At 42.5% G+C, this 19,902-nt stretch overlaps 2 protein-coding genes across 18 annotated transcripts in view; one reads left to right on the plus strand and one right to left on the minus strand.

The window, feature by feature from the left end:
- Positions 1 to 2,092, minus strand: part of HNRNPAB (heterogeneous nuclear ribonucleoprotein A/B) — a 28,165-nt gene extending 26,073 nt beyond the window's left edge. For all 8 annotated transcript variants that reach the window (XM_021410200.1, XM_021410196.1, XM_021410197.1 and 5 more), the window contains exons 1-2: positions 1,951 to 2,092; positions 1,526 to 1,832 (exon numbers count right to left, since the gene is read on the minus strand). In XM_021410200.1, coding sequence (XP_021265875.1) covers positions 1,526 to 1,794 — 269 coding nt within the window. In that variant the 5' untranslated portion in view covers positions 1,795 to 1,832; positions 1,951 to 2,092. The remainder of the gene's footprint in view (positions 1 to 1,525; positions 1,833 to 1,950) is intronic.
- NME5 (NME/NM23 family member 5) lies at positions 8,899 to 17,868 on the plus strand. Of its 10 annotated transcripts, none has more exons than XM_021410183.1 (8): positions 8,899 to 9,129; positions 9,892 to 10,057; positions 11,276 to 11,380; positions 11,459 to 11,664; positions 12,024 to 12,124; positions 13,103 to 13,221; positions 13,452 to 13,561; positions 16,231 to 17,868. In XM_021410183.1, the coding sequence occupies exons 2-7, from the start codon at positions 9,929 to 9,931 to the stop codon at positions 13,524 to 13,526; spliced, it is 735 nt and encodes a 244-aa protein (XP_021265858.1). In that variant the 5' UTR covers positions 8,899 to 9,129; positions 9,892 to 9,928; the 3' UTR covers positions 13,527 to 13,561; positions 16,231 to 17,868. The 10 variants fall into 10 exon arrangements, with proteins under 10 accessions (XP_021265858.1, XP_021265856.1, XP_021265859.1 ...); XM_021410181.1 differs by having other exon boundaries at positions 13,484 to 13,561; XM_021410184.1 differs by lacking the exon at positions 11,276 to 11,380 and having other exon boundaries at positions 8,928 to 9,129; positions 13,484 to 13,561.

Consider the following 19,902-nt stretch of genomic DNA (forward strand, 5'->3'; position numbering starts at 1 on the left):
GCCACATGCTAAAATAATCTCTTACCACAGGAGTAGATATCACACTGTGATTTGCAATCTTTTGGTTTTTAAAGTGGCATGAGCAACACCTACATATAGTTAAACACCACAGAGTAGAGCTTCTGAAATGAAGACCAGTTCCTAGTATTTCACTTCCCCTTCAGCAGCCACACAAACCGGACAATTGCACTGCTAATGCACAGTCTCTTTTTTCCCCTCCCCAGCATACCAACACAAATCAAAGCATGTTTCAGCTACTATTTACTGCCTACGTCCTGAACTCTCTCTTGGGCAGGTCTTGTTTTAGCACAGGCTTAAATTTTCACTAAATTCAATCCCTATGAATAATTATTGTTAGTTTTGTTTCTTTTTCTTTAGAGATTTTAGTTCACAGGTTTGGGATTGAAATTTGTCACATCCTATGTGATGAAGGGGACATCATCACCAACTTTTCAGGGAGCACTGTACACTAAAGATGTATAATGAAAATTCACACGGCTTACACAGGTGTAGTTCTCAACCCTTCAACGCTGTGAAAAAAGGGACATCCGGCCCTAGGTTACAGAAAGTTTGTATAACTCTTACTCCTTCCTTTCTAAACAGAAATCTATTACACTGCCGCGGCTTCAGCTCTGTTCAGCCTCTGGGAAACAACCCTCCGAATCAGGGCCCAGTGACAACAAAGAAAGTTCTAATTAAATACGTGAGTAGCCAGACTCACAAAGAGGCTCTGCAGAAACAGGCAGGTAGTTCTCATGCCTAGTGTGTATATTCATAAAGGCAAGAAAAGGATCGACTGTGATGGTAAATAAATTTATCTTTTCATGTACGAATGCTGCTACTAGCACACAGCAAAACTCCACTGACTCCTCCAGAAAGCGCTCTTAAGCGATAACCAGTTTTCTGACAATGCTGTTAAGACGTAAACCAAAATCACTCTTACTTTTTCATCACACTGCGTATCACCTCGCTCGTGTTGTTTTCCCCTTCCTTCCTCCAAAAATACTTAAGATTACCACCGTTACGTTCCAACCTTAGTTATTTCGCACGCCTTACACAAAGCACGCTCGCATTCAGCCGACCGGCGAGATTCCACTACGAAGACCCCTAAGTTCGCAGCCTGCACCCCGGGCAGCGAGCGGCTCCTTCCCTCCTCCCCTCTGCTTTAAAGCGGACGGGGCCGAAGCGGGAGGCGCGCCGAGGGAAATCCCTTCCATTTTACAGCGCGAGCCGGCGAGGGCCCGCGGCCGCCCCTCCCCCAACCACCACATGGCGCCAACAAAAGGCAGCTCCAGAACAAAGGGAGCGCTGCCGCTGCAGGCCGCCTTCCGCCGCCCGCCCGAGCGTTGCGCCGCGGGGCCGTCCGCCGCCTTCCCCCTTGGGGCCCGTGCCCGACGGGGCGCTCCGCCCGCCCAAGGTCCGCGCCGGGGCCTAGCGGCCGCGCTCCGCCGCCGCACATGGCGCCCAAGGCGGGGACGGGGGGGGGGGGGGTGCGGCCTGCCCCCGCCTTCCGCCCGCCGCTTACCCCCCGTCCTCCTCGTTCTTGCTGGCGTTGATCTGGTCGCCTTCGGCCCCGTTCTGGCTGGCGGCCACCCCCGCTGTCCCTGCCGCAGGGCCGGCTCCCGCCGCCGCCGCCGTTCCCGCTGTCGCTGCCGCCGCTGTCGCCGCGCCCGCCGAAGCCGCCGGGGCCCCGCCGGTGTCGGCCTGCTGCTGCTCCCCGGAGCTCTCAGCCGCTTCGTGTCCATTCTGGGTGGCGCCGGCGGCGGCCGCCAACTGCTGCTCCGCTTCGGACATCCTGCCCCGTCCGCAGAGGCGAGAGGGACGTGAGGCGCCTGCAAGAGACCAACGGGGCCGGCGGTCAGCGAGGCCGCTCCCCCCGCAGGGCTGGGCCGGTCTGATCCGGTCCGCTGCCGCCCCTCCCCCCGCGTGCCGCCACCCGCCGCTACTCACTTTAAAAGCCGCTCGCGATAAAATCCGGGCCGGCCGGAATCGGATTAAAATCCCCCACGGTGCTCGGCTGCTCCGCACCGGCCCCGCCGCCACCTCCTCCTCCCCCCAAGACACGTACGCTCCGGCCCGAAGCTTTAACGCGTGGCCGCCTTTATACCGCCGGAGCCTGGGCCACACAGCAACAAGACGCCCCCTGGTTGGTCGTCGCTCTTTGTCACTCATAGAGTTCGACGGTTCCTATTGGTTCTGCGGCGCTGGGCGGGCGGGGCGCGCGGGCTGAGGCGAATGGCGGCCCGCGGGACTGTTGTGAGGGAAAGCGCGTGCGGGGGCTTCGCGCCTTTCACCTCAGCGTCTACGGCTCTCTCCGCCCGCGGATGGCTGCCGGGCAGCCCTACACCTGTATCGTCCTCTCGAGGCGCTTTACAATAACAGGCCAGGCGCGAAGCTTAGCCCGGGGGCGCAACGCCCGCGTGAGGCGATGGCTGTTGCCCGCAGCAGCCTCCTAACGGTACGCTGCCGCCTGCAGAGCGCTCCCGTCGCGCTGAGGCGCGGTTATGGCAGCGCCGCTGCGTTTCCTGGCGCCGCTCCGTGAAGGTGCGGTGCGCGCTGACTCAGTCACTCCAGGGAGAGAGGTTTACTTCATGTTTCCAGCTCTGCTGGTTTTGCAACCGAGAAGGCCGGAGTTTGTTGTTCTTGGTGGAAACTTGGAGTCGGTATTACATAACTCGGAGCTGGAGCCCTGAGCGCGGGCCTGGCCGTCTTTTTTTTGCCCAAGGATGTATCAGCTCTGTTGGCAACGCGCGTGTGAGGAGTGCAGAAGACAACGCTCCTTGTGTTTGCACTTTAAATTCTTGTGCAGTGTACCATTCTTAATATCTCATTTGTCCACAGCAAAGGCACAGAACTCAGCTTTCAGCTGGAGAGCCAAAGATTCCGACCACCTCTTTAAAACAGAATTCAGACAAATTAAGCCCTTTGCTGGTGGTGTGCTAAAAGTAACAGTTACTAACTTTTTGTAGTGATAAATGTAAACATATTTGACAGAGGGTGAAACGCTCCATTATGTCCTCTGGCCCAACTTGCCTGTCTGCACCACTGCTACAGTTCAGAAAGTGCACATGGCTTAATGAAGAAATGCATTGCTATTTACCTTTGTTCAGCTAGATACCAAGTCCAGGATCCAGGCTGTCCTTCAGCAAACCACTTTTAGACCAATTTTTATCCTGTGTGAGATTTGAAGTAGCACCTTGGTAAAATCACAACGGACTATGTGATATTTGGTTTTGTAAGCAGTGCAAAGTGTAGAATATTAAAGATGAGCACAAAATAAAATCAATGTAGTATGTTCAGAGTAAGAAGTTTTCTTTTTTTAACTTAAAAACACTCTGTTTTAGTCTGTAAGTCAGACTTCTTCAGCAGAAAGAAAAAAAAAATCATACTTTTAGTATTGTAAGATCATATGAAAAATGGTCCCCAGCCATACCTGGGAATTTGAAGCAACTCTTTTGGTTTTGGTGCTTTGCTATGGTGCTTGCCATGAGAGCCATGTAAATTAGTCCAGGCTGAACATTCTGCTTTGATTCCCATGCAAAGCAAAACTGCTTCCTATTTCTTACAAGAATTGTAACAGATTTCTTATTATTATTATTATTTTTACAATTTCTTGAATTTGAATCCTTGGACACAATGACTGTTTGCTTCCGTCAATTTTTTTTTTTCCTCATGTTTTGCTGCTCACAAATTGAAAAGTATTAAGACAATCAGAAAATAGGTGATCTAAGTGAGCAATTATAGACAAGCTCCACAAGGCTAAAGTTTAAGACTCTTAAGTCTAAAGTTTATGAATCTGAATGTTACATGAGGCCATGTCCAGTAAAAACAACACAAAGAGCAGCACCAGCAGGCTTGAAAATTGTGATGTCTGTAGAGCAGGTTGTATCTCTTTTCTAATATAGATGCTGATCTTTGTAAGACTATGTTTTTAAAGTTTTTTTTCTAATATTAAATTTTAAGTATAATTAGAAACAAAGATTTCTGTTGTTGTTATAAGATGCTCTTTACCCTAATTTGTACTGTCTCAAGGAAACTTACCCCACATCCAGCAAGAAATCTTCCATTGATTTCTTTTGGGCAGCCTTGGCTTAGATTGTAATCAGAGCTGTACCCAAAGCTGCTATTAGCTGTATGCGTTAATTTATACAAAGCCATCAGCTTGCTTCAATTGGCAATTATCCTGCATTTGCTTAAGTCACTAAGGAGGAAGCTAAGACCAAACTGATATCTGCAGATGGACTTAAAAGTGGTGGATGAAAAGCCAAGCACTGCCAAGCTTCACTAACTACTTACTTTCTTGCAGGTTTTTATATATGTGGCAGTTGAATGCAGAAACCTGTTCTGAAGTTAAAAGTTTATAGACTAGCAGCAAGAGTAGACTGAAATGGATGGCAGTTTATGTGAGTCTGTTGTCTAAGTTTAGGTTCAGATGAGGGATGTAATCTAAGTGGTTTTAACGATATAGCGTATTAATTTCTCTGCAAAAGTCACTGCTCGGAACATCTTTGTATCTCATCAAGCCTTACTAAGGACTTGCATGATGTATTGTTTGATTTGCAGCTCTCCGTATGTTTCCCTTTCCTTTCTTTCCCTTTTTTTCATTTCTTTTTCTTGCTTTGCTGAGCTCTCATCTTCCCTTTTGTAGCTCTTGCACGGATGTGCTTAACAGTGCTTTCTTCAAATCTGTAATGTTTTCCAACTGTTGATTTCTTCTGGTCAGGCCCATCTCAGTCTCTCAGCTTGGGAATTACAAACAGCAGTTTTCAGCTACTATGTCTATTTTATGCTACATGGAAATAAGGTAGAGGGATGCATTTAAGGAAGTAAAGAGTAAAAGCCTAGTGTCCTTATACAGTATCCCTGTGCTATGCCCATATACAGATGAGTAGAAGGTTTATAGAAAACAGTAAGTCTATGCCAGCCTCTATAGGTATTCAACATGAACACATCCTGAGCAAAATCGTGGAATTGAGCAGCAGAGTCTTTATTTGAAAATGGCTTAGTAGAATTCAATTGCTTTGGGTGGCTTGCATTGTAGGAGCTATTCTTTGTGGAACAGAAGGTAAATAGAATTTAATCAATACGTGAATGGGCTTACAACTGAAAACCAGAAGTTTTTGTGTGGGGTAGAAAATACTTTATTTGGAAAGACATAGAGAACTAACATAAAAACATGATGTACAAAATAAAATACTCTTGCAGAAGCTTTTTGAACAGGAGTGATTTATATGTTGTAACCAGAGAAAGGGATATCAGCAATAACTGAGATGAGGAGAGCTTGTGCGAGATTCCCGGCCATGTCAATAACTGACAGAAGTCACAGCAGTTTGGACCAATCTGAATCTAAAACTCACATTCCTGGCTGTGAAGTTCCACCTACTCCTTTGCACAGTTGGCTGTAAAATCACTCAGTTGAAAAGTAGTTGGTTTTCAGCCAGATCATTTATCTAGCACACAGTAATTACACGACAGTAAATTGCGATGGAAACACCTTACGTTTGAAAAGAGACAGTAATATGAGGCAATCATATCTGTATTTGTCAATTAGGACAACGAGCTATGAGCTAGAAGGGAGGGGAGGAGAGAAATTATATCAGAGTTCATTGGTGCTCTTGCAGACATGGGAAAGAAACACAAGGGAAGCTATTGCTGTGCCTAGATGAAGCAGCGACTGGGGAAGCAGCAGTAGGTGAGAATAATTGCAAAAGCTAAGGTAGGAGGAGAGCTAGCTATGCTAAAAGTAACTGAAGACAAAGGGGTTTGGTTTAAAATGTGTTGAGAAGCTTTTGGATGACTAGAGGAAGCAAAACTGAAGTGAATTTAGGGTGCAGCCAGACAGGAGATGTGGTTGGAAGACTTAAAAACAGGAGATGAGAAGAGGCACTGCTACTGAAGGATTATATTTAATTAATTGATTGATGTACAAGAGGCTGAAGTGCATCTGTGTGGGTGCTGGGGGGTCAGAGCAGAGTGCATGACAAAAGCTGTGAACATATGAAAGAGTGGGCATGAGGGTGATCAGGAAATAAAACAGAGGAAGGTTACTAGAGCAAGTGATGAAGTTATAGAGGACATGTAGATAAGAAGTTTGTTACTACTTAGAGTCTTGTAGAAATAATAGTATCTTTAAAGAAAATTGTGAGATAGCAAATACAGGAAAGCAGAAATGAGGGCTTGAATTGGGTTAGTGAGAAGCAATAGAAAGTTAGCTAGGATTACAGGCATGTAGGTAAGCTGCAGAAGTAGAATTGTTTAGCAGTAAGAAATGGAGGAGGGAGCGGAAGTTAGCTTGGTCACAGGATTTCCGTCAGAGACACTTTGTGCTGCAAAAGCAAGCGCAGATGAAGCAGGTGCCGGAGGTAAGCTGCTACTGCGTGTAGGTGTCCCAGCCTTTATCATGAGAGACAGAAGCAAAAAAAAAAAAAAACATCAGTGGTGGACAGAAGTTGTGTGTGTGGCAAATGTATAACCCGTAAATTATTACTCATTTTTTTGTGTGCTTAACATAAAAATGCACATAAAAGTAAAAGATGTGCAAGTTTCATTTTTAATCAGTGAAACTAGCCAGTCTTTTAACTTTTCTTTATTATTTTGCGTTATCCTGTGCAATTGTACATCATTCTGTTTTTCCTCCTTCTTTCTTTTTCTTTTTTTAATGAACAATCCACAAGTAAATATTTTTCCCACCTTCTTTCAGTATTAGAGTTCAAAGTTCTAAAACAATATTTTTTCCTGAAGAAGTTATTTCTTTGTTACTAGAATACAAATGCATCTGCAGCCACAATCTTAGTGTTATTATATTCCATGCCAGCTAAAAATAAGACAACCAAGGCTTGTTAAACCACTTAACAGATCAGATACAGCAGCAAAGCTATGCCCAGAGAAGTATTCAGAACTGTAATGGTTTGTTGCATTGTAATTAAAATTTCAGGTTTTGTTTGTTTCTTTTCTTAGCTCGTAATAACATCCCTGGGCTACAGAAATTAGAGACAATGCTTCAAACCAGCCTTTTAGTTATTAGTAATAGCTTTTCAAGCACTACAAAGATAACGTGCATACAATAACAATTTTGGGTTAAAAGGTTGGGTTTGTGGAATCCAAGGATTTAGAAGAAACCTTTGAGATACACTTACTGTAAAAAGCTACTTCTTTGTTAGGGAACACGCAGTGTTATTTTCTCTTAATGTGTGGGGCCCCTTTAAATGTGTAAGTCTGCATTATTAAACGGTCGTGGGAAGTGTAGCAGGAGGAAACCCCGGGTAATTGGCTGCAGCTTCAGATGCAGCAGCTCGCTCATTGGAGAGCAGAGGATTCTCCGAGTTGCTAAATTTAGATGATCTCCGCCCTCCAGAAATGCTTCTGGAAACAGCAAGGAGGAGAAATACTGACACAGAAAGATGGGGGAAGGAGTGGAGTGCACAGGACGCTGCTTGTGGGGAAGCTTCAGCAGATAAGGATGCACAGACGGATATAGATATATTTTTTCCTGTCTTGGTCAACTGGGAGAAAAATGCACACGCTAAAGAAATTGCAAGAGATTAAAGCTGGCAGTATTTTGTGAGGATATTAAATTCAACATTTCCTATGTAATAACCTGAAATATTCACTTTGGCTAAGGAGGCCTTTGAGCTGCTAAACCTAGGGGCAGCCTGTCAGCCTTGTACACATTTACTTTGCAAATAAACAGCTCTTGCCAAATTAACTCTGAACTAAAAGAAAAAGTAGATGAACTCCCAAATCTTTCTAGGAATTTGTTTCTCATAAAACGTCTTTCCCTTATCTGTGAGTAGTTGCTATGTTTACAGTATCTTCAAACCAACTGTTGGTTAAGCTGCCTCTGTTAAAGAAGCAAACATTGCCTGTATTAGCAAAGTCAGACCGTAACTGCATTGTTCAAGTCTGAAGACTTTTTGACTCTTGGAGCCTCTGTGTTTTGAGGTATGAGGAAAAAAAAAAAAAACAGTTTCAACCTTTGATTTTTAAGCATGCTTCAAACTGCCTGGAATGAGGTTATTGTAATTTTGTTTCTCATTTCTATTTGTACATTGTTTACATTGCTTAGGGAAAGTAAGGTTAGGGCAAAGTGGGACATTCTTACACTAATGCCAGCTTTTGCAAGAAACTTCCACTTCTGCTGACCGTTGCTATGCGGTGTTGTATCTATGGCTCTCTAAGTGTTTTGCCTTTTGCCCTTTCTCCTTTGTATCAACTTTCAGCCTGTTTTCAATAAAAAGAAATGAAGCCCATATACACGAGCGCTTGCCTCTTTGTCCATCTCACCCCAAGGGCTGAAATGTAACAGGCAATTCCAGCAGGATGTTACAGACATTGCCTGCCATCCCATCATATTTAGCAAACATCATACAGCAGCGGATGAGGCCCGAACGCGAGGAGGCTGTGGGCTGGTGCGGGTGTTATCGCAGCCACTGGGCTGTGCCTGCCTGATAGCAGCTGGCAGGCCGGCAGGCTGCTTGTTTCTGTGTTAAAACTGAGTAACACCGAGGAGAAATGTATTTCAATCCAAAGTGCTGAGAAACTGTATTCTAGAGTTGGGAATTCAGGTCCGTGGTCCTGTGAGCTGCTGCTCCCGCGGCAGATCCGATAGGGGAAATAAACAGGAAGTGCTGTGCGTGCTGCCACCGTACACAGCGATACTTAAATAATCTGCAGAGGGCTTCTGCGCTGAAAAGTTTATTTCTATTCCAAAATATCGGTTCAACAGCGTAGCCTCTGTTTATGAATGTCTGCTGCGAGATCGTGCTTCCCCGATTTTACCTCAGTGCGAGGTGAAATCGACGGAAAGCTGTGTCAAAGAGTTAACAACGCGGCAGATTCCCCAAACCAATTTACTCCCTTCCTTATTCTCCTATCACACGAGCCGCTCAGAAGAGCCCAGGGCGCGGCCTCCCACCGCCGAGGTAGCGGCGCTCCGGGCCGCCATTCCTGCTCCCCCCCCGCACACGCACGCAGCCGCCCGCCGCGAGGGGCGCGGAGGCCATCTTGTGGCGGCTGTGCCCGCTGCCCGCCCGGCCCCGCCGTCGCTGAGCAACGGGGAGGTGCGCGGCATGGCGGCGGGGCGGGCAGAGCGGGGCCGCTGGTAGCCGTGACGGGGAACTGTGGTTCCAGGTCGGTAGCTCCAGGCTTTTCGCGTGTGTTTGTGTGTTTTCAGCCTCGTTTCGTCAGCAAAGGCAGTGATTGTGCACGGTTGTCACAGCGGTGTAGCTGTGTCTTGTCCAGCGCAGGCAGATATGAGACCGAGGGGCACGGAGGCCAAAACCGGGGGAGAAGGACGCAGTTCTGCAGGAAACCACTCCACACTACTTCCACTATTCGGGGAGGAATGTTGGAGCCTCATAGCTTGCTGATGGCCTGATGCAATCAGTTAGGAAACCAGCACTTTGTCTCGTGTCCGTAAATAAAAGAATTAAATAACAGTTGGAGAAATACCCCGAGGCTTGGCAGGTGGATCGGCTCCAAGTAATGTCCCACGCAGTGATCTTCGTGGATGTGAATGCAGATTTGGGGTTTGGTGGAACACGAGGTGTTTGTACGCAGGCTGCGGGGAGCTCTCCCTGCGCTGTTTGCAGTAGCACAGTGCGTAGTAATGTTCCTCTTTTTCTCATGCCTTGCCTGAGTTAGTGATGTTTTAGAAGAGTTTATATTTCCCAATTGGCTAACAGTGTTTAGTTTTGGCTTAGTTTCTACAAAACATTCCTTTACTGAAAATGGGAGTGTGAATTACAGGATGCTAACTAGTCCGGAGGAAATCTGACGTGGATGGTCCGAAACGAGGATGGCCTGCTTCCTTCCTGGGCTGCGCACTGAGCGTGGCTGCAGGTGACTGCGTGGTAGGCAAACCCCAAATGTCATGAACTGATGTCATTGCAGGACAAAGAAGTGCGTGGGTTCTAATTTAGAAGCAAAGATGCAGATGCTAATGCCCGAACCTCAGATTTTTGTGGAAAAAACACTGGCTCTCATCAAACCTGATGTTGTAGCTAAGGAGGAAGAGATAGAGGATCTCATCCTCAGAACAGGATTCATGATTGTTCAGGTAAAAGACTATGTTCCTGAGATAACAGCTGCAGTTTATGAGTCACGTCTATAGTTGTCTTAACTTTCACCAGCCAATTCAATAATTAAAAGCTTCTGTTGTCCAAAAATCAGTTTATATTTTTCACGTCATCAACCACAACTGCCAGATTCTTTGAGGATATGTTTTGTTGGTGCACGAGATGGAAGAGAGCAGACCAATGATTTTACTGACCTGAATAAACCCCATACTTCCTTAATAAACTGGGGATTAGCAGTTTACATATGTAACATATCTAGCAGATGGGTGGAAGCTCCGAAGTGCCTCTTTGCTCTTTTTAACTTTCCTCTAGAAATGATCGCCACGGGGAAAAAAAAAAAAAAAAAAACCTCTTCGAGGTTACTCGGCGGGGCTGGGGTGGTCGCTGGGTGCCGCTGTCGTCCTCATCGTGTTCTGCCTTCTTCTCTTCCTCCTCCTCCCCCTCCTCCTCGTACTGGGGCGGCAGCGCCCTTGGCCACGGCGCTTGGCTTTGGGGGCACTGGGTGAGCAGCAACCGGGCTTCTAGATATAAATATTGTGTGTATATATTTCCCTCAAACGATAGTCTTTTATTTTTGTAAAGACCTCTTTTCAAACTTGTTCTTTTTTTAATTTCTTCCCCCCATTTCTGGTTGTTTTATTTTAGGAAATGCATCGGAAGATTAGAGGGTTGTTTTGTTTTGTTTTGTTTTTAATTAGAGGAACTTTGCAGCGTGTTCTGATGCAGTCATTGACTTTTGACACTGAGGTTGAAAGGAATCTGAATGTTTGGTACTCTGTATCACGTTAGAGCAGGCTCAAAGAATGCACTTTTAATTAAGTTTATTTCTCTTCGGACTGCTCCATGCCCTCTAGTGGATAACCTGTTACACTTGTCCTAATTCTGGCTACCTGCAGGCTAGATAGCTATAATGAAAATCCTAAAGCACTGAATGAAAGAAAGAACAATTGTATAATTAATGTTGTGGGCTGAAACTTTTGTAAAAGTGGAATGTTCTTCTGCAACAGATGAATAATTAAGTACTGCCCTTGTAATGCTTTTCTGCTTTTCTATACTGTGCCCTGACTGTACTTTAAGTCACCCAGCAGTTTTAAAATGCTGCAGGTTGTGTACACCAAGACCACACCTTACTCAAATAGCATGTTTGTCTGTGTAATTTACATGGAGACCTCTTGTGTTTTGTTGCTCTGTGTCTCAGGGAGGACCAAATCTGGGAGAGTCAGATTAGGATGGGAAGTTACTCTGTATCTCTTCAGCCTGCACTTGAAAATGTGACTGCACCTGAGAAGCGTGTGCTACTCGAGGTAGCAAGCTGTCTCAATTTAGTAAGCTTTTTTCATTCTCTTTTCTTTTACACATTTTTTTTTTTTTTTTTTTTTTAGAAACGGAAGCTCCAGTTAAGCCCAGAGCAATGTAGCATCTTTTATGCAGACCAATACGGAAAAATGTTTTTTCCTAATTTAGCAGCCTATATGAGCTCTGGACCTTCCGTTGCTATGGTTCTTGCCAGACATCGTGCAGTCTCATTCTGGAAGGAATTGCTTGGACCATCAAACAGCATAAAAGCTAGGATGACTCACCCTCACAGGTAACTCACTGACTGGTCTTGGTGAAGTCTGAAGGATTTTGTTGTTCTCTTAAATGAGGCCAGGATTTCTCCCCCCTTTCTTCTGCTCTCCCTCTTTCAGATGAGATAAGGATTTTTGGTGTTATCTCTTTGGATTACGTATAACATAACTTTTCACCTTTTTACATGTAAAGTTCACCCATTTTACAGAGAACGCTGAGTGTGTGAACACAAATTTTAATCTCCCACCCAATTTGTTTAAAAACAAAGCAAATCAAACCATGGTCTTGTTATTTAGCCTATAGGTATTGCTTTTATACTGTAGAGACTTTAAAGGTATTTGCAGTTGCCCAGTGAACAGTTCTTTCTCTTGCTTCTAGTTTAAGAGCAGTCTATGGGACTGATGATCTGAGGAATGGACTTCACGGCAGTGTCAGCATTTCCTCAGCAGAAAGAGAGATTCGATTCATGTTTCCAGAAGGTAAAATGATGCAAAAAACATTTTGCCAGTCTTTGGGAGGATAGCATCCTTCCCTGTTATTAATTGTCTCTGTCCAGACCCTAGATATAATTCGATTTAGAAGGGCTTGGGCTTCTTTGCTTTGTTCAAATGTGTATTTATTTACGTTGGTATTTTCTCCTGCAAAAAGCATACCAATATCTACTTGAAGAGCCATTATAGTTAAGTGACTGCTTCTACTTTTCAAACTCCATGGTTTGGGAATTGGAGCAGACAAAGCTGCAAATGAAACTGGAAGCTATTATACTTGAGCACGTTTTTCTGGTGGTGATCAGACCAGGGATTCCTGTTGGCTTGAGAAGATTGTCCCTCTTGGGCTCAGGTTGAGCACTGTCTGTTCAACAGGAACTGAACGCTCACATGATAGTGCAATTCCAAAGGTAAATGCTAGAAAAATGGACCACAGTACCTGGAAGAACTGGCACATAATCTCTTGTTTATAAGGTAACATTTGACATTAGTCATTGACAGAAAGATGCAAGGGAAACTGACTGGAAAAGCTTGTTATGCTTCCCTATAGGCCTTACCTTGTGCAAACCGTGACTTCACATTTGCCAGCAAAGCTAGACTTTAACATGAGATTTTTAGGGTTTTCAGAAACCAGAGCCACACTGCAAGAAGGAAGTAATAAACACGGAATATATTCTTTCTCTCCTAACTTCTAGTGAATCTTCAAGGATATAGGTGTTTCTGCAGATGGTCTGAGTTTCTCTCCTTTCATAATGGGCTACAATTAGAAAGATTACCTCAGGGACATTGTGAAGGGGTTTAAATACTATCTTTGCAGTTTGTTATGTGAAAAGCTTTATAAACTATTATGTACTATTAACTTATATGAGCCTCAATTTACCTTAATGTTATTATAAACAACCTTTAAAAGAAGGCCTTCTTTGATCACTCTACAAGCTGCTTTCCAACACCTGTGGTTACTCTTTACAGTGATCTCGGAGCCAATTCCAGCTGGACAAAGAGCTAGAGATTACCTGAATCTTCATGTAAATCCTACGTTACTAGCTGGGCTCACTGCACTTTGTAAAGAGAAGCCAGCAGATCCAATGGTATGGTATATCAGCTCTGTTGTACGCCTTGTGATATGTTTGTTTTACATTAATATTCGTGCTCCCTGTATGTACAAAAGCTACTCTTTTGCAAAAGAGCTGTGCTGTTTTAGTTTTGCTAATGATGTAGTCAGATATCATTTGCCTTTCAAGAAGCTGGTTTGTTTGTTAACAGATGAGGTGAGGGCCAAGGCTATATGAAATGCTCTTTGATGAAATGGTTATTTTAGGTGACTTCTGTAAAGCTATTGCCTACACACAGTTGTTACAGATGTCTGGAAAAGCAAATGGATGCCATCATATGATGCCAAAAGAAAGTTTTTGCTTTACTATTTCTGAGGTAAGTTTGAGATGAAATAGCTCTCATAATAGATTCTAAATAAACTTACTTAGATGCTAGTCACACAGGTAGCAGTTACATGCTTGAGTAAAACACTGTAGAGTTCTTAGCAAGGCTGTCTTTGCTTTGTCATTATGTTTAATTTAATAATATTAACTTAATCTTTCTTTAGGATGAGCAATTATCTTGACTATACAGCATTGATAACAGTTCTGAGTAAAACCCATCTTGAATAATCAAACTGAGCTGTAGCAAATTGTCACCTTAACTCTTTCTATTTGTCAAGTTGATACATCTTACCCTCCTTCCACAAGGATCTCTTTTAACAAAAGATTTCGTATGAATTGCGGTTCTTAGTGGGGAAAAAAAAGGATTAATTTATTGGATTTTTCTTTTCAACACCAAAACAAAATTAGCTTTCTTTCATCTGGAAAAAATATGGCATTTTTTAACTTGTAGTATTCTTAAAATTCAAGTAATTCACGCTAGTACTTCTTTAGGAATGCAGAAAAATGATCAGTGCGATGATTTACCAGGAGTTGTGCATTCTACATGATAAGCAATCTTCTAATCCACATTGCATTTCCCCACAAGAGACACTGCAGAGAAAAAGGAAAAGGCCTTAAGAGCATTCAGAGGTGTTTCTATGACCTGTGTCAGATTAAATGTACCGTAACTGTTCCAGCTTTATAGTCTGTTCACTTTATCTGTATGTCTAGCACTGTTGCTGTAGAAATCTAAGAAACTGAGACACAATGTCCCTGAAGTAGTCACTTCATCCATCCCTTTGCCCAAAGGCCAGATCAATTGTGTGCAACCATTCCTAGCTGCTGTTTGTCTGGCCTGTTCTGCAGCACTCCGAGTGATGGAGAATCTACTGTCGCCCGAGGCGATTTATTTCAGTGCTTAATTATACATGGTTGAAAACCTTTCACTAAAAGTTAGCCTAAATCTCCTGTGCTCCAATTTTAAACCCATGATGCTTTTTGTTTTGTTTTTTATTAGTATCCCCAGAGGACATTGAAGACAACGTAACATCTCCTTTCTTTTGCAGCAATCTATTGCGTATTTGAAGACTGTCATCATCTTTTTTTTTTTTTCAGTCATTTCTTCACTATAATAATAAAAAAAAATATTCTTTCTTTCCTCTATTTTAACTTGTAGGCCACGCTTCTCTAAATCATTTTGTTTCTTTGCTTTCAATTAATCTCTGCACTCTGAGCACATTTTTTTTTTGGCCAGTTGTGTAGCTAGAACTTGTAACTTCACCTAGACCATTTTCGTCTTCCTTGCTTGTAAGGAAGTTATATGCCAATAGAAACAAATTAATTCTTTCTTCCACATTCTTAATGTCTGTGACCTTATCACAAAAGGAAAATAAGCTTGATTTGATATTGTTATTTTTGAGAAGTATATGTTGGCTATTGCTCTTCAGTTTGTTCCTGCTAGGTGATTCACAGGGAAAGTGATGGAGCATTTTTTTCTAGTATGTTCATATATTTGAGGGTTTTTTTTTGTTTTGTTTTGTTTTTTTTCCCATGAACTGAATTTAGGCTAATTGTAATTTAAGGTAATTGTAATCTTCAGTTTGTTTCTCATGCCATCTTCAGAAATGAAAAAACAATGTCTGTCCACTCAAAAATAGCTGCAAGCAGCACTGAGGTTGTCTTAGGCAATTTCCTGAAGTAACACAGAGCAAATTTCCTCAGGATCAAATGATTAATTTTCTTCGAACTTTCTCAGGTAGTCTTTTTAAGGGCTGTCATGTACATTTGTAAGGCTTGTTTGTCTGTTATTTTTCTTCAATTGTCCTGAATTCTTACTGCTGCTGTTGCTGACTAACCTGTGAGGACTGTCATAGTGCTCCTCCTGTTGTCTCACATTCTTCAAAACTTTTCTCTTTTCTTATATCTGGTAATAAAAGGAGAGTGATGTTTACCTTACTGATCTACTGTTCTATCAACTCTTTCACTTCACAGTATGGCTTAAAGTTTGCTTCATTCCAGGAACAAACCATCAGCAGCTCTGTGAAATAAAAAAAGATGTGTTAAATCTTCTCTTTACAAGTGCAGAAATTGAGGCAAAGAGGTTAACTTGCCTGAGGTCAAGGCTTTGGAAGATTAAGTTAGACATCCTACCCCTCAAATTCTTACTTAAGTACAATTTGCTAAAAAGCTTACAAGAGGAATTTCAGAAAGTCACCGTGCTTAATTTTTAATTTTTCAGCATTATAAGGTGATTTCAGTGCAGAAGACTGTGGCATTTTAAATAAATCATTACTAGATAAATTATATGTAATAATTGCTAGGAGTAGTGTTTCATTACACGCTTTCATGCATATAGCGCATCTTAATTTCAAAACCCAGTTCAGATTATTTAAAGTATGGCCAAAATACTCCTATGCACAAAGACAGACATTGCCAGAAAAAGTCTTCTTCTAAACATAGTGAGAGTTATTTGAAAGCAATATAAGTGGTGAAGATTTAAAAGGTCATCTAGAAAAATCAGGCTTTTTTTTTTTTTCCTGTAAGGACTTCATTTTGCAGCACTGTAGGAGTGTGTGTCAGAGGCTTCAAATAATGCTTTAACTAGCTTTCTGTACACTTTATATAGAGAAAACAAACGAAAAAACCACAAAAGGTGTTTAATTTTCTGTTGTTGTTACACAGACATGGCTTGCTGACTGGTTGATCGAACACAATCCTAACAAACCTAGGTTACAACATCACGTCACTGAAGAGGAACACCAGGAGTAAGATCTCAGCGGAAATCATCTCAAGCATTCCAAGTTACAGATACATATCATCATTTTCATTCTATTCCTTGGCAATTAATATCGTTTGAAGTAAACGTTGTTGTCATAACTACTTTCATGTCTTCATGAAATCCTTTCTCTTAACCAGGATTTAACAGCTGTAGTAACTTTTCTATTGACGTTGAGAGTCTGGACTTGCATGATAAATTTACTGTGTCAGGTGATTAGAAAAGGATGAAATTATCTTCAGGTGTTACCTAAACTGCTGTTTTCTCCAGTTATCTTGGTTTGGCTGTCTGGGGCAAATAAAATCATTTAGACAATCATAGATTCCCAAATGTTGTACAGCTGGCCTGTACTTTGTTAAGCAGACTTGTTTCCAGCACTTTTTTAGCAGACACAAATTGCATTATGAAAGGAGGGACCTGAATGTAACTTAGAAAACAGACACTGAGGCCATATTACCAGCTGGAGAAATTTGGTTGTTGATTACATCACTGAGCTAGGACAACTCTTAAAGTGGTCACTTGAGACTGATGGATTTTGACAATATAATTTGAAAAGCCTGAATGAAGGGTACCTTGAATGAACATTTCCCATCTCAATGGCAAAAGGCACAGGGGTTATAAATCAGTCTCTAATTTCTATTAGAAGTCACAGGAGGGTGTATTTTAGTCAGGGACTAATACTTACCTTAATTCCAATATTTGTTTAAAGGAAGGTTCTTAAATGCAACAGCTCACATTAAGGGTGTTTTTTGTGCTCATCTGCTCTTAAAGGGTATGCTGATTTGTTGTTGTCCTGGTATCGCTGTTCACGCTTGGACTTTACTGCGTTTTATTTGACAGCTTCAAGAGAACGGGTTAGGGGCTATGCTGTTCAACAGGCAATGGTTAATCCTGCACTCTATTCCTGAAGTAATTGGACTGGTTTGGGGGAGGGCAGGGGGCTTTTTTGTTTTCTTAAAAATTGTATTTGCACTGTTAACTTCAAGCTTTGTATCTTACGGTTTTCCTGGATTGCATGGAGAAAATGTTGGTCTCGCAACTCTGAAACTTGAGTAGACTTGACTCATACTAAAAAAAAAAAAGTCAGATTATTTTATGACAAACCTTGCTCCTCAAACTTGAGTAATTAGCAGCAACTTAAGTCATTTGTCTCTAAGCTAATCATGTATCTTCTAAGAGAGTTAATCGATACTTGCCACTTCAGAAAACCAACCCCTGCAAAAACAAAACAAAAGAACCAGCCTAACACTCAGATATGAAAAAAAAATACAAGGTCATTAGAAATACAGCAAACAGATCTCTTTATGGCTAATGTCCTTTGCCTATGATTATTGCTCCCTACAAGTGCCTGATTGCTGCATATAAGACAGTGATACTTTGTGGTTTCCTGTTAGCCAAACCAAAACATTTCTGTTTTGAACATGCCAGAAGCTAAAACCCAGCATATTCACAATGCATTCTCCTTCTTTTTTGTTACTTAATGTGGTGTTTGCTTTCTTACTTAGATATGTTATAGTTTGACAATAAACGTCTCCTTTATGTTACCTTTGGAGTTCTCAGTTTGTCTTTTGCAACAGACGTCTGTTACCTTATACCTATTGAAGATTTGTAGCTACTGCAGTGAGTGTGTGGGTCCTGTGGTGTACCAAGATGTGTAGGAGGAAGGGCAAAACTAGCTGAAGTTGTAACGTTACTTTTGTAACCATGCAATATAATGTATCGATCATTCAAGTGTGTACCTGTTATTGGTCTTGTTCTCCAGTGTTCCATTCGCTGTCTCTGTACCCTCGGGACAAAACCTGGGAAATCTCACAGCTGAGATGCTGAGGAAGTTGCATCAGTGGGTAGGATGTGGGCAGGACATTCCTACAAAGAGAAGGACAGGCAGTGTGATGGCCTTGTCCCCTGGGGGAGCTGTGACACCGTGGGAGAAGCTGTTTGAGGAAGTGCTGCTTACATTTCAGTTGGGCTTTAGGTTTCTTTTTGGCACAGAGCGTTATAGGCTTGGACAATGTTGTAATTCCACATCAGAGAAAGTAGAGTTTTGGGGATAAAAGCCATGAATTGAAAGATGTCATATCACCTGGTGTCTGCAAGGCAAGCTGCTGTCTGGTAACTAGTGACCTCTCTTCTCTCTCTGTTGAGTCGAAGTACTTATGTTGCCTATTGAGTTTTATTGGATACTTTTTAACTTTGAGGGAGTTCATTTTAGTTTTACTGCCGGAGTTCTGGAATAGAGCTATGTCCATAAAACCAGCAGCTCATTCTCTTTCCCATAATTCTGTGGTTTGTTTTTGTTTTTGTTTTTTGCTTTTTTTAAACAGACTTCCTCTTGAAACTTTGCTTATCATATCATTATCACCTGCCATGGAAGTTATTCTTGAAACTATACAGACTGAACTACTCTGAAGCATCTGATTGTTCAGATTTCTTGTCTCAGAAGGGATTTTTTAACTTCTAGAATGGACCAGTTATACTGCCAGGAAACCTGAACATCCTTTGAATATGGCATAAGGCTCAGTCAAAGCCAGTTCCCCTTTGCCCACGTAAGTCCAAGCATTTCAGCATGCCAGGCTTCAGAAATGAGTCACTGCTCGGTGCTTAGGACTTTCATTCAACAATTTGAGGCAAAAGTGTTGCATGGAGCCTTGCAAATCCTTTCTTAGTTATGAACAAATTCTCTTTTCTTTCACTGAAGTTTTTAATGTTAACTGTTCTTCAAACAACAATGATCTAAGCAAAATTCACGGATTGATGATAAACTGACAGATGTTTCTCCCATGGCACTGCATGAAGGGAAGGAATCACTCAAACTCGCAGTTCTTTTCAGTGCCATATTGGAGTAGCAGATTCTACTTAAGGCCATAATTAGTATTAATTTGCTAAGCCAGAGCACTCGGATCAAGATAGTTCATGCCATTCTGGGCACTAAATGTTGGTTCTTTTTGTCCTTACCCAACTACAGTACACCCTCTGCAAATAATGTGGAGAAAATACTGTATTTTCACTTCCTTTTTTTTAATGTCTTTGTTTAGAAATCTGAAAAGTAATTATGACCTATTTTGTTGGAAAGAAAGACTCTGCATATCATAAGAAGATAACTTATTATCTTATTCCCAGAGCTCTTTCCTTTTAGATTACCGTCAGTAAATTTGTTCTTGGGCTAGGAATTGGATTTCGTTCCCCTTCACCATTTTGCTTTACTCAAGCAAATGTAACTCAAACCTGCATTGCCACGCTGCAAGGACCACCACAGGAAATAGGCACTTTCTCGTTAGGCTGCCTGTGAAATGGAAAATCCTGCTATCTTTTGGCTGGCCCATTGGTAGAGCAGCTACCCACAGCTAGAAAACTTCTGTTGTCCAGACAGGCTCCTCTGGGTGGGGAGGGTGTCAGCAACATGACTGATCTGCTGAGCCTCCTTGGGAGGATGCCTGTCAAATCAATTCTTGTTATGCTGCCTCCTGCCAGGTGATCACAGAGATGCTGCCAGAAGCTCAGGGGAGAGCCGGTTGTTGGTCTTCCAGCCAGAAAGGAGGCATTGTTGTAAGATGAAGCAGCCTGCGGGAGAGGACAGC

The sequence above is a fragment of the Numida meleagris genome, chromosome 12, assembly GCF_002078875.1.
Source record: "Numida meleagris isolate 19003 breed g44 Domestic line chromosome 12, NumMel1.0, whole genome shotgun sequence".
Classification (NCBI taxonomy): domain Eukaryota; kingdom Metazoa; phylum Chordata; class Aves; order Galliformes; family Numididae; genus Numida; species Numida meleagris.

Bases quoted from the DNA above. Each gene is read 5' to 3' on its own strand.
- NME5 (XM_021410186.1), top strand. From the start codon at position 10,391: ATGATCGCCACGGGGAAAAAAAAAAAAAAAAAAACCTCTTCGAGGTTA. The intron at 10,579-11,274 runs GTGAGCAGCAAC...TCTGTGTCTCAG, and splicing joins CTTGGCTTTGGGGGCACTGG to GGAGGACCAAATCTGGGAGA. The intron at 11,665-12,023 runs GTAACTCACTGA...TCTTGCTTCTAG, and splicing joins AGGATGACTCACCCTCACAG to TTTAAGAGCAGTCTATGGGA.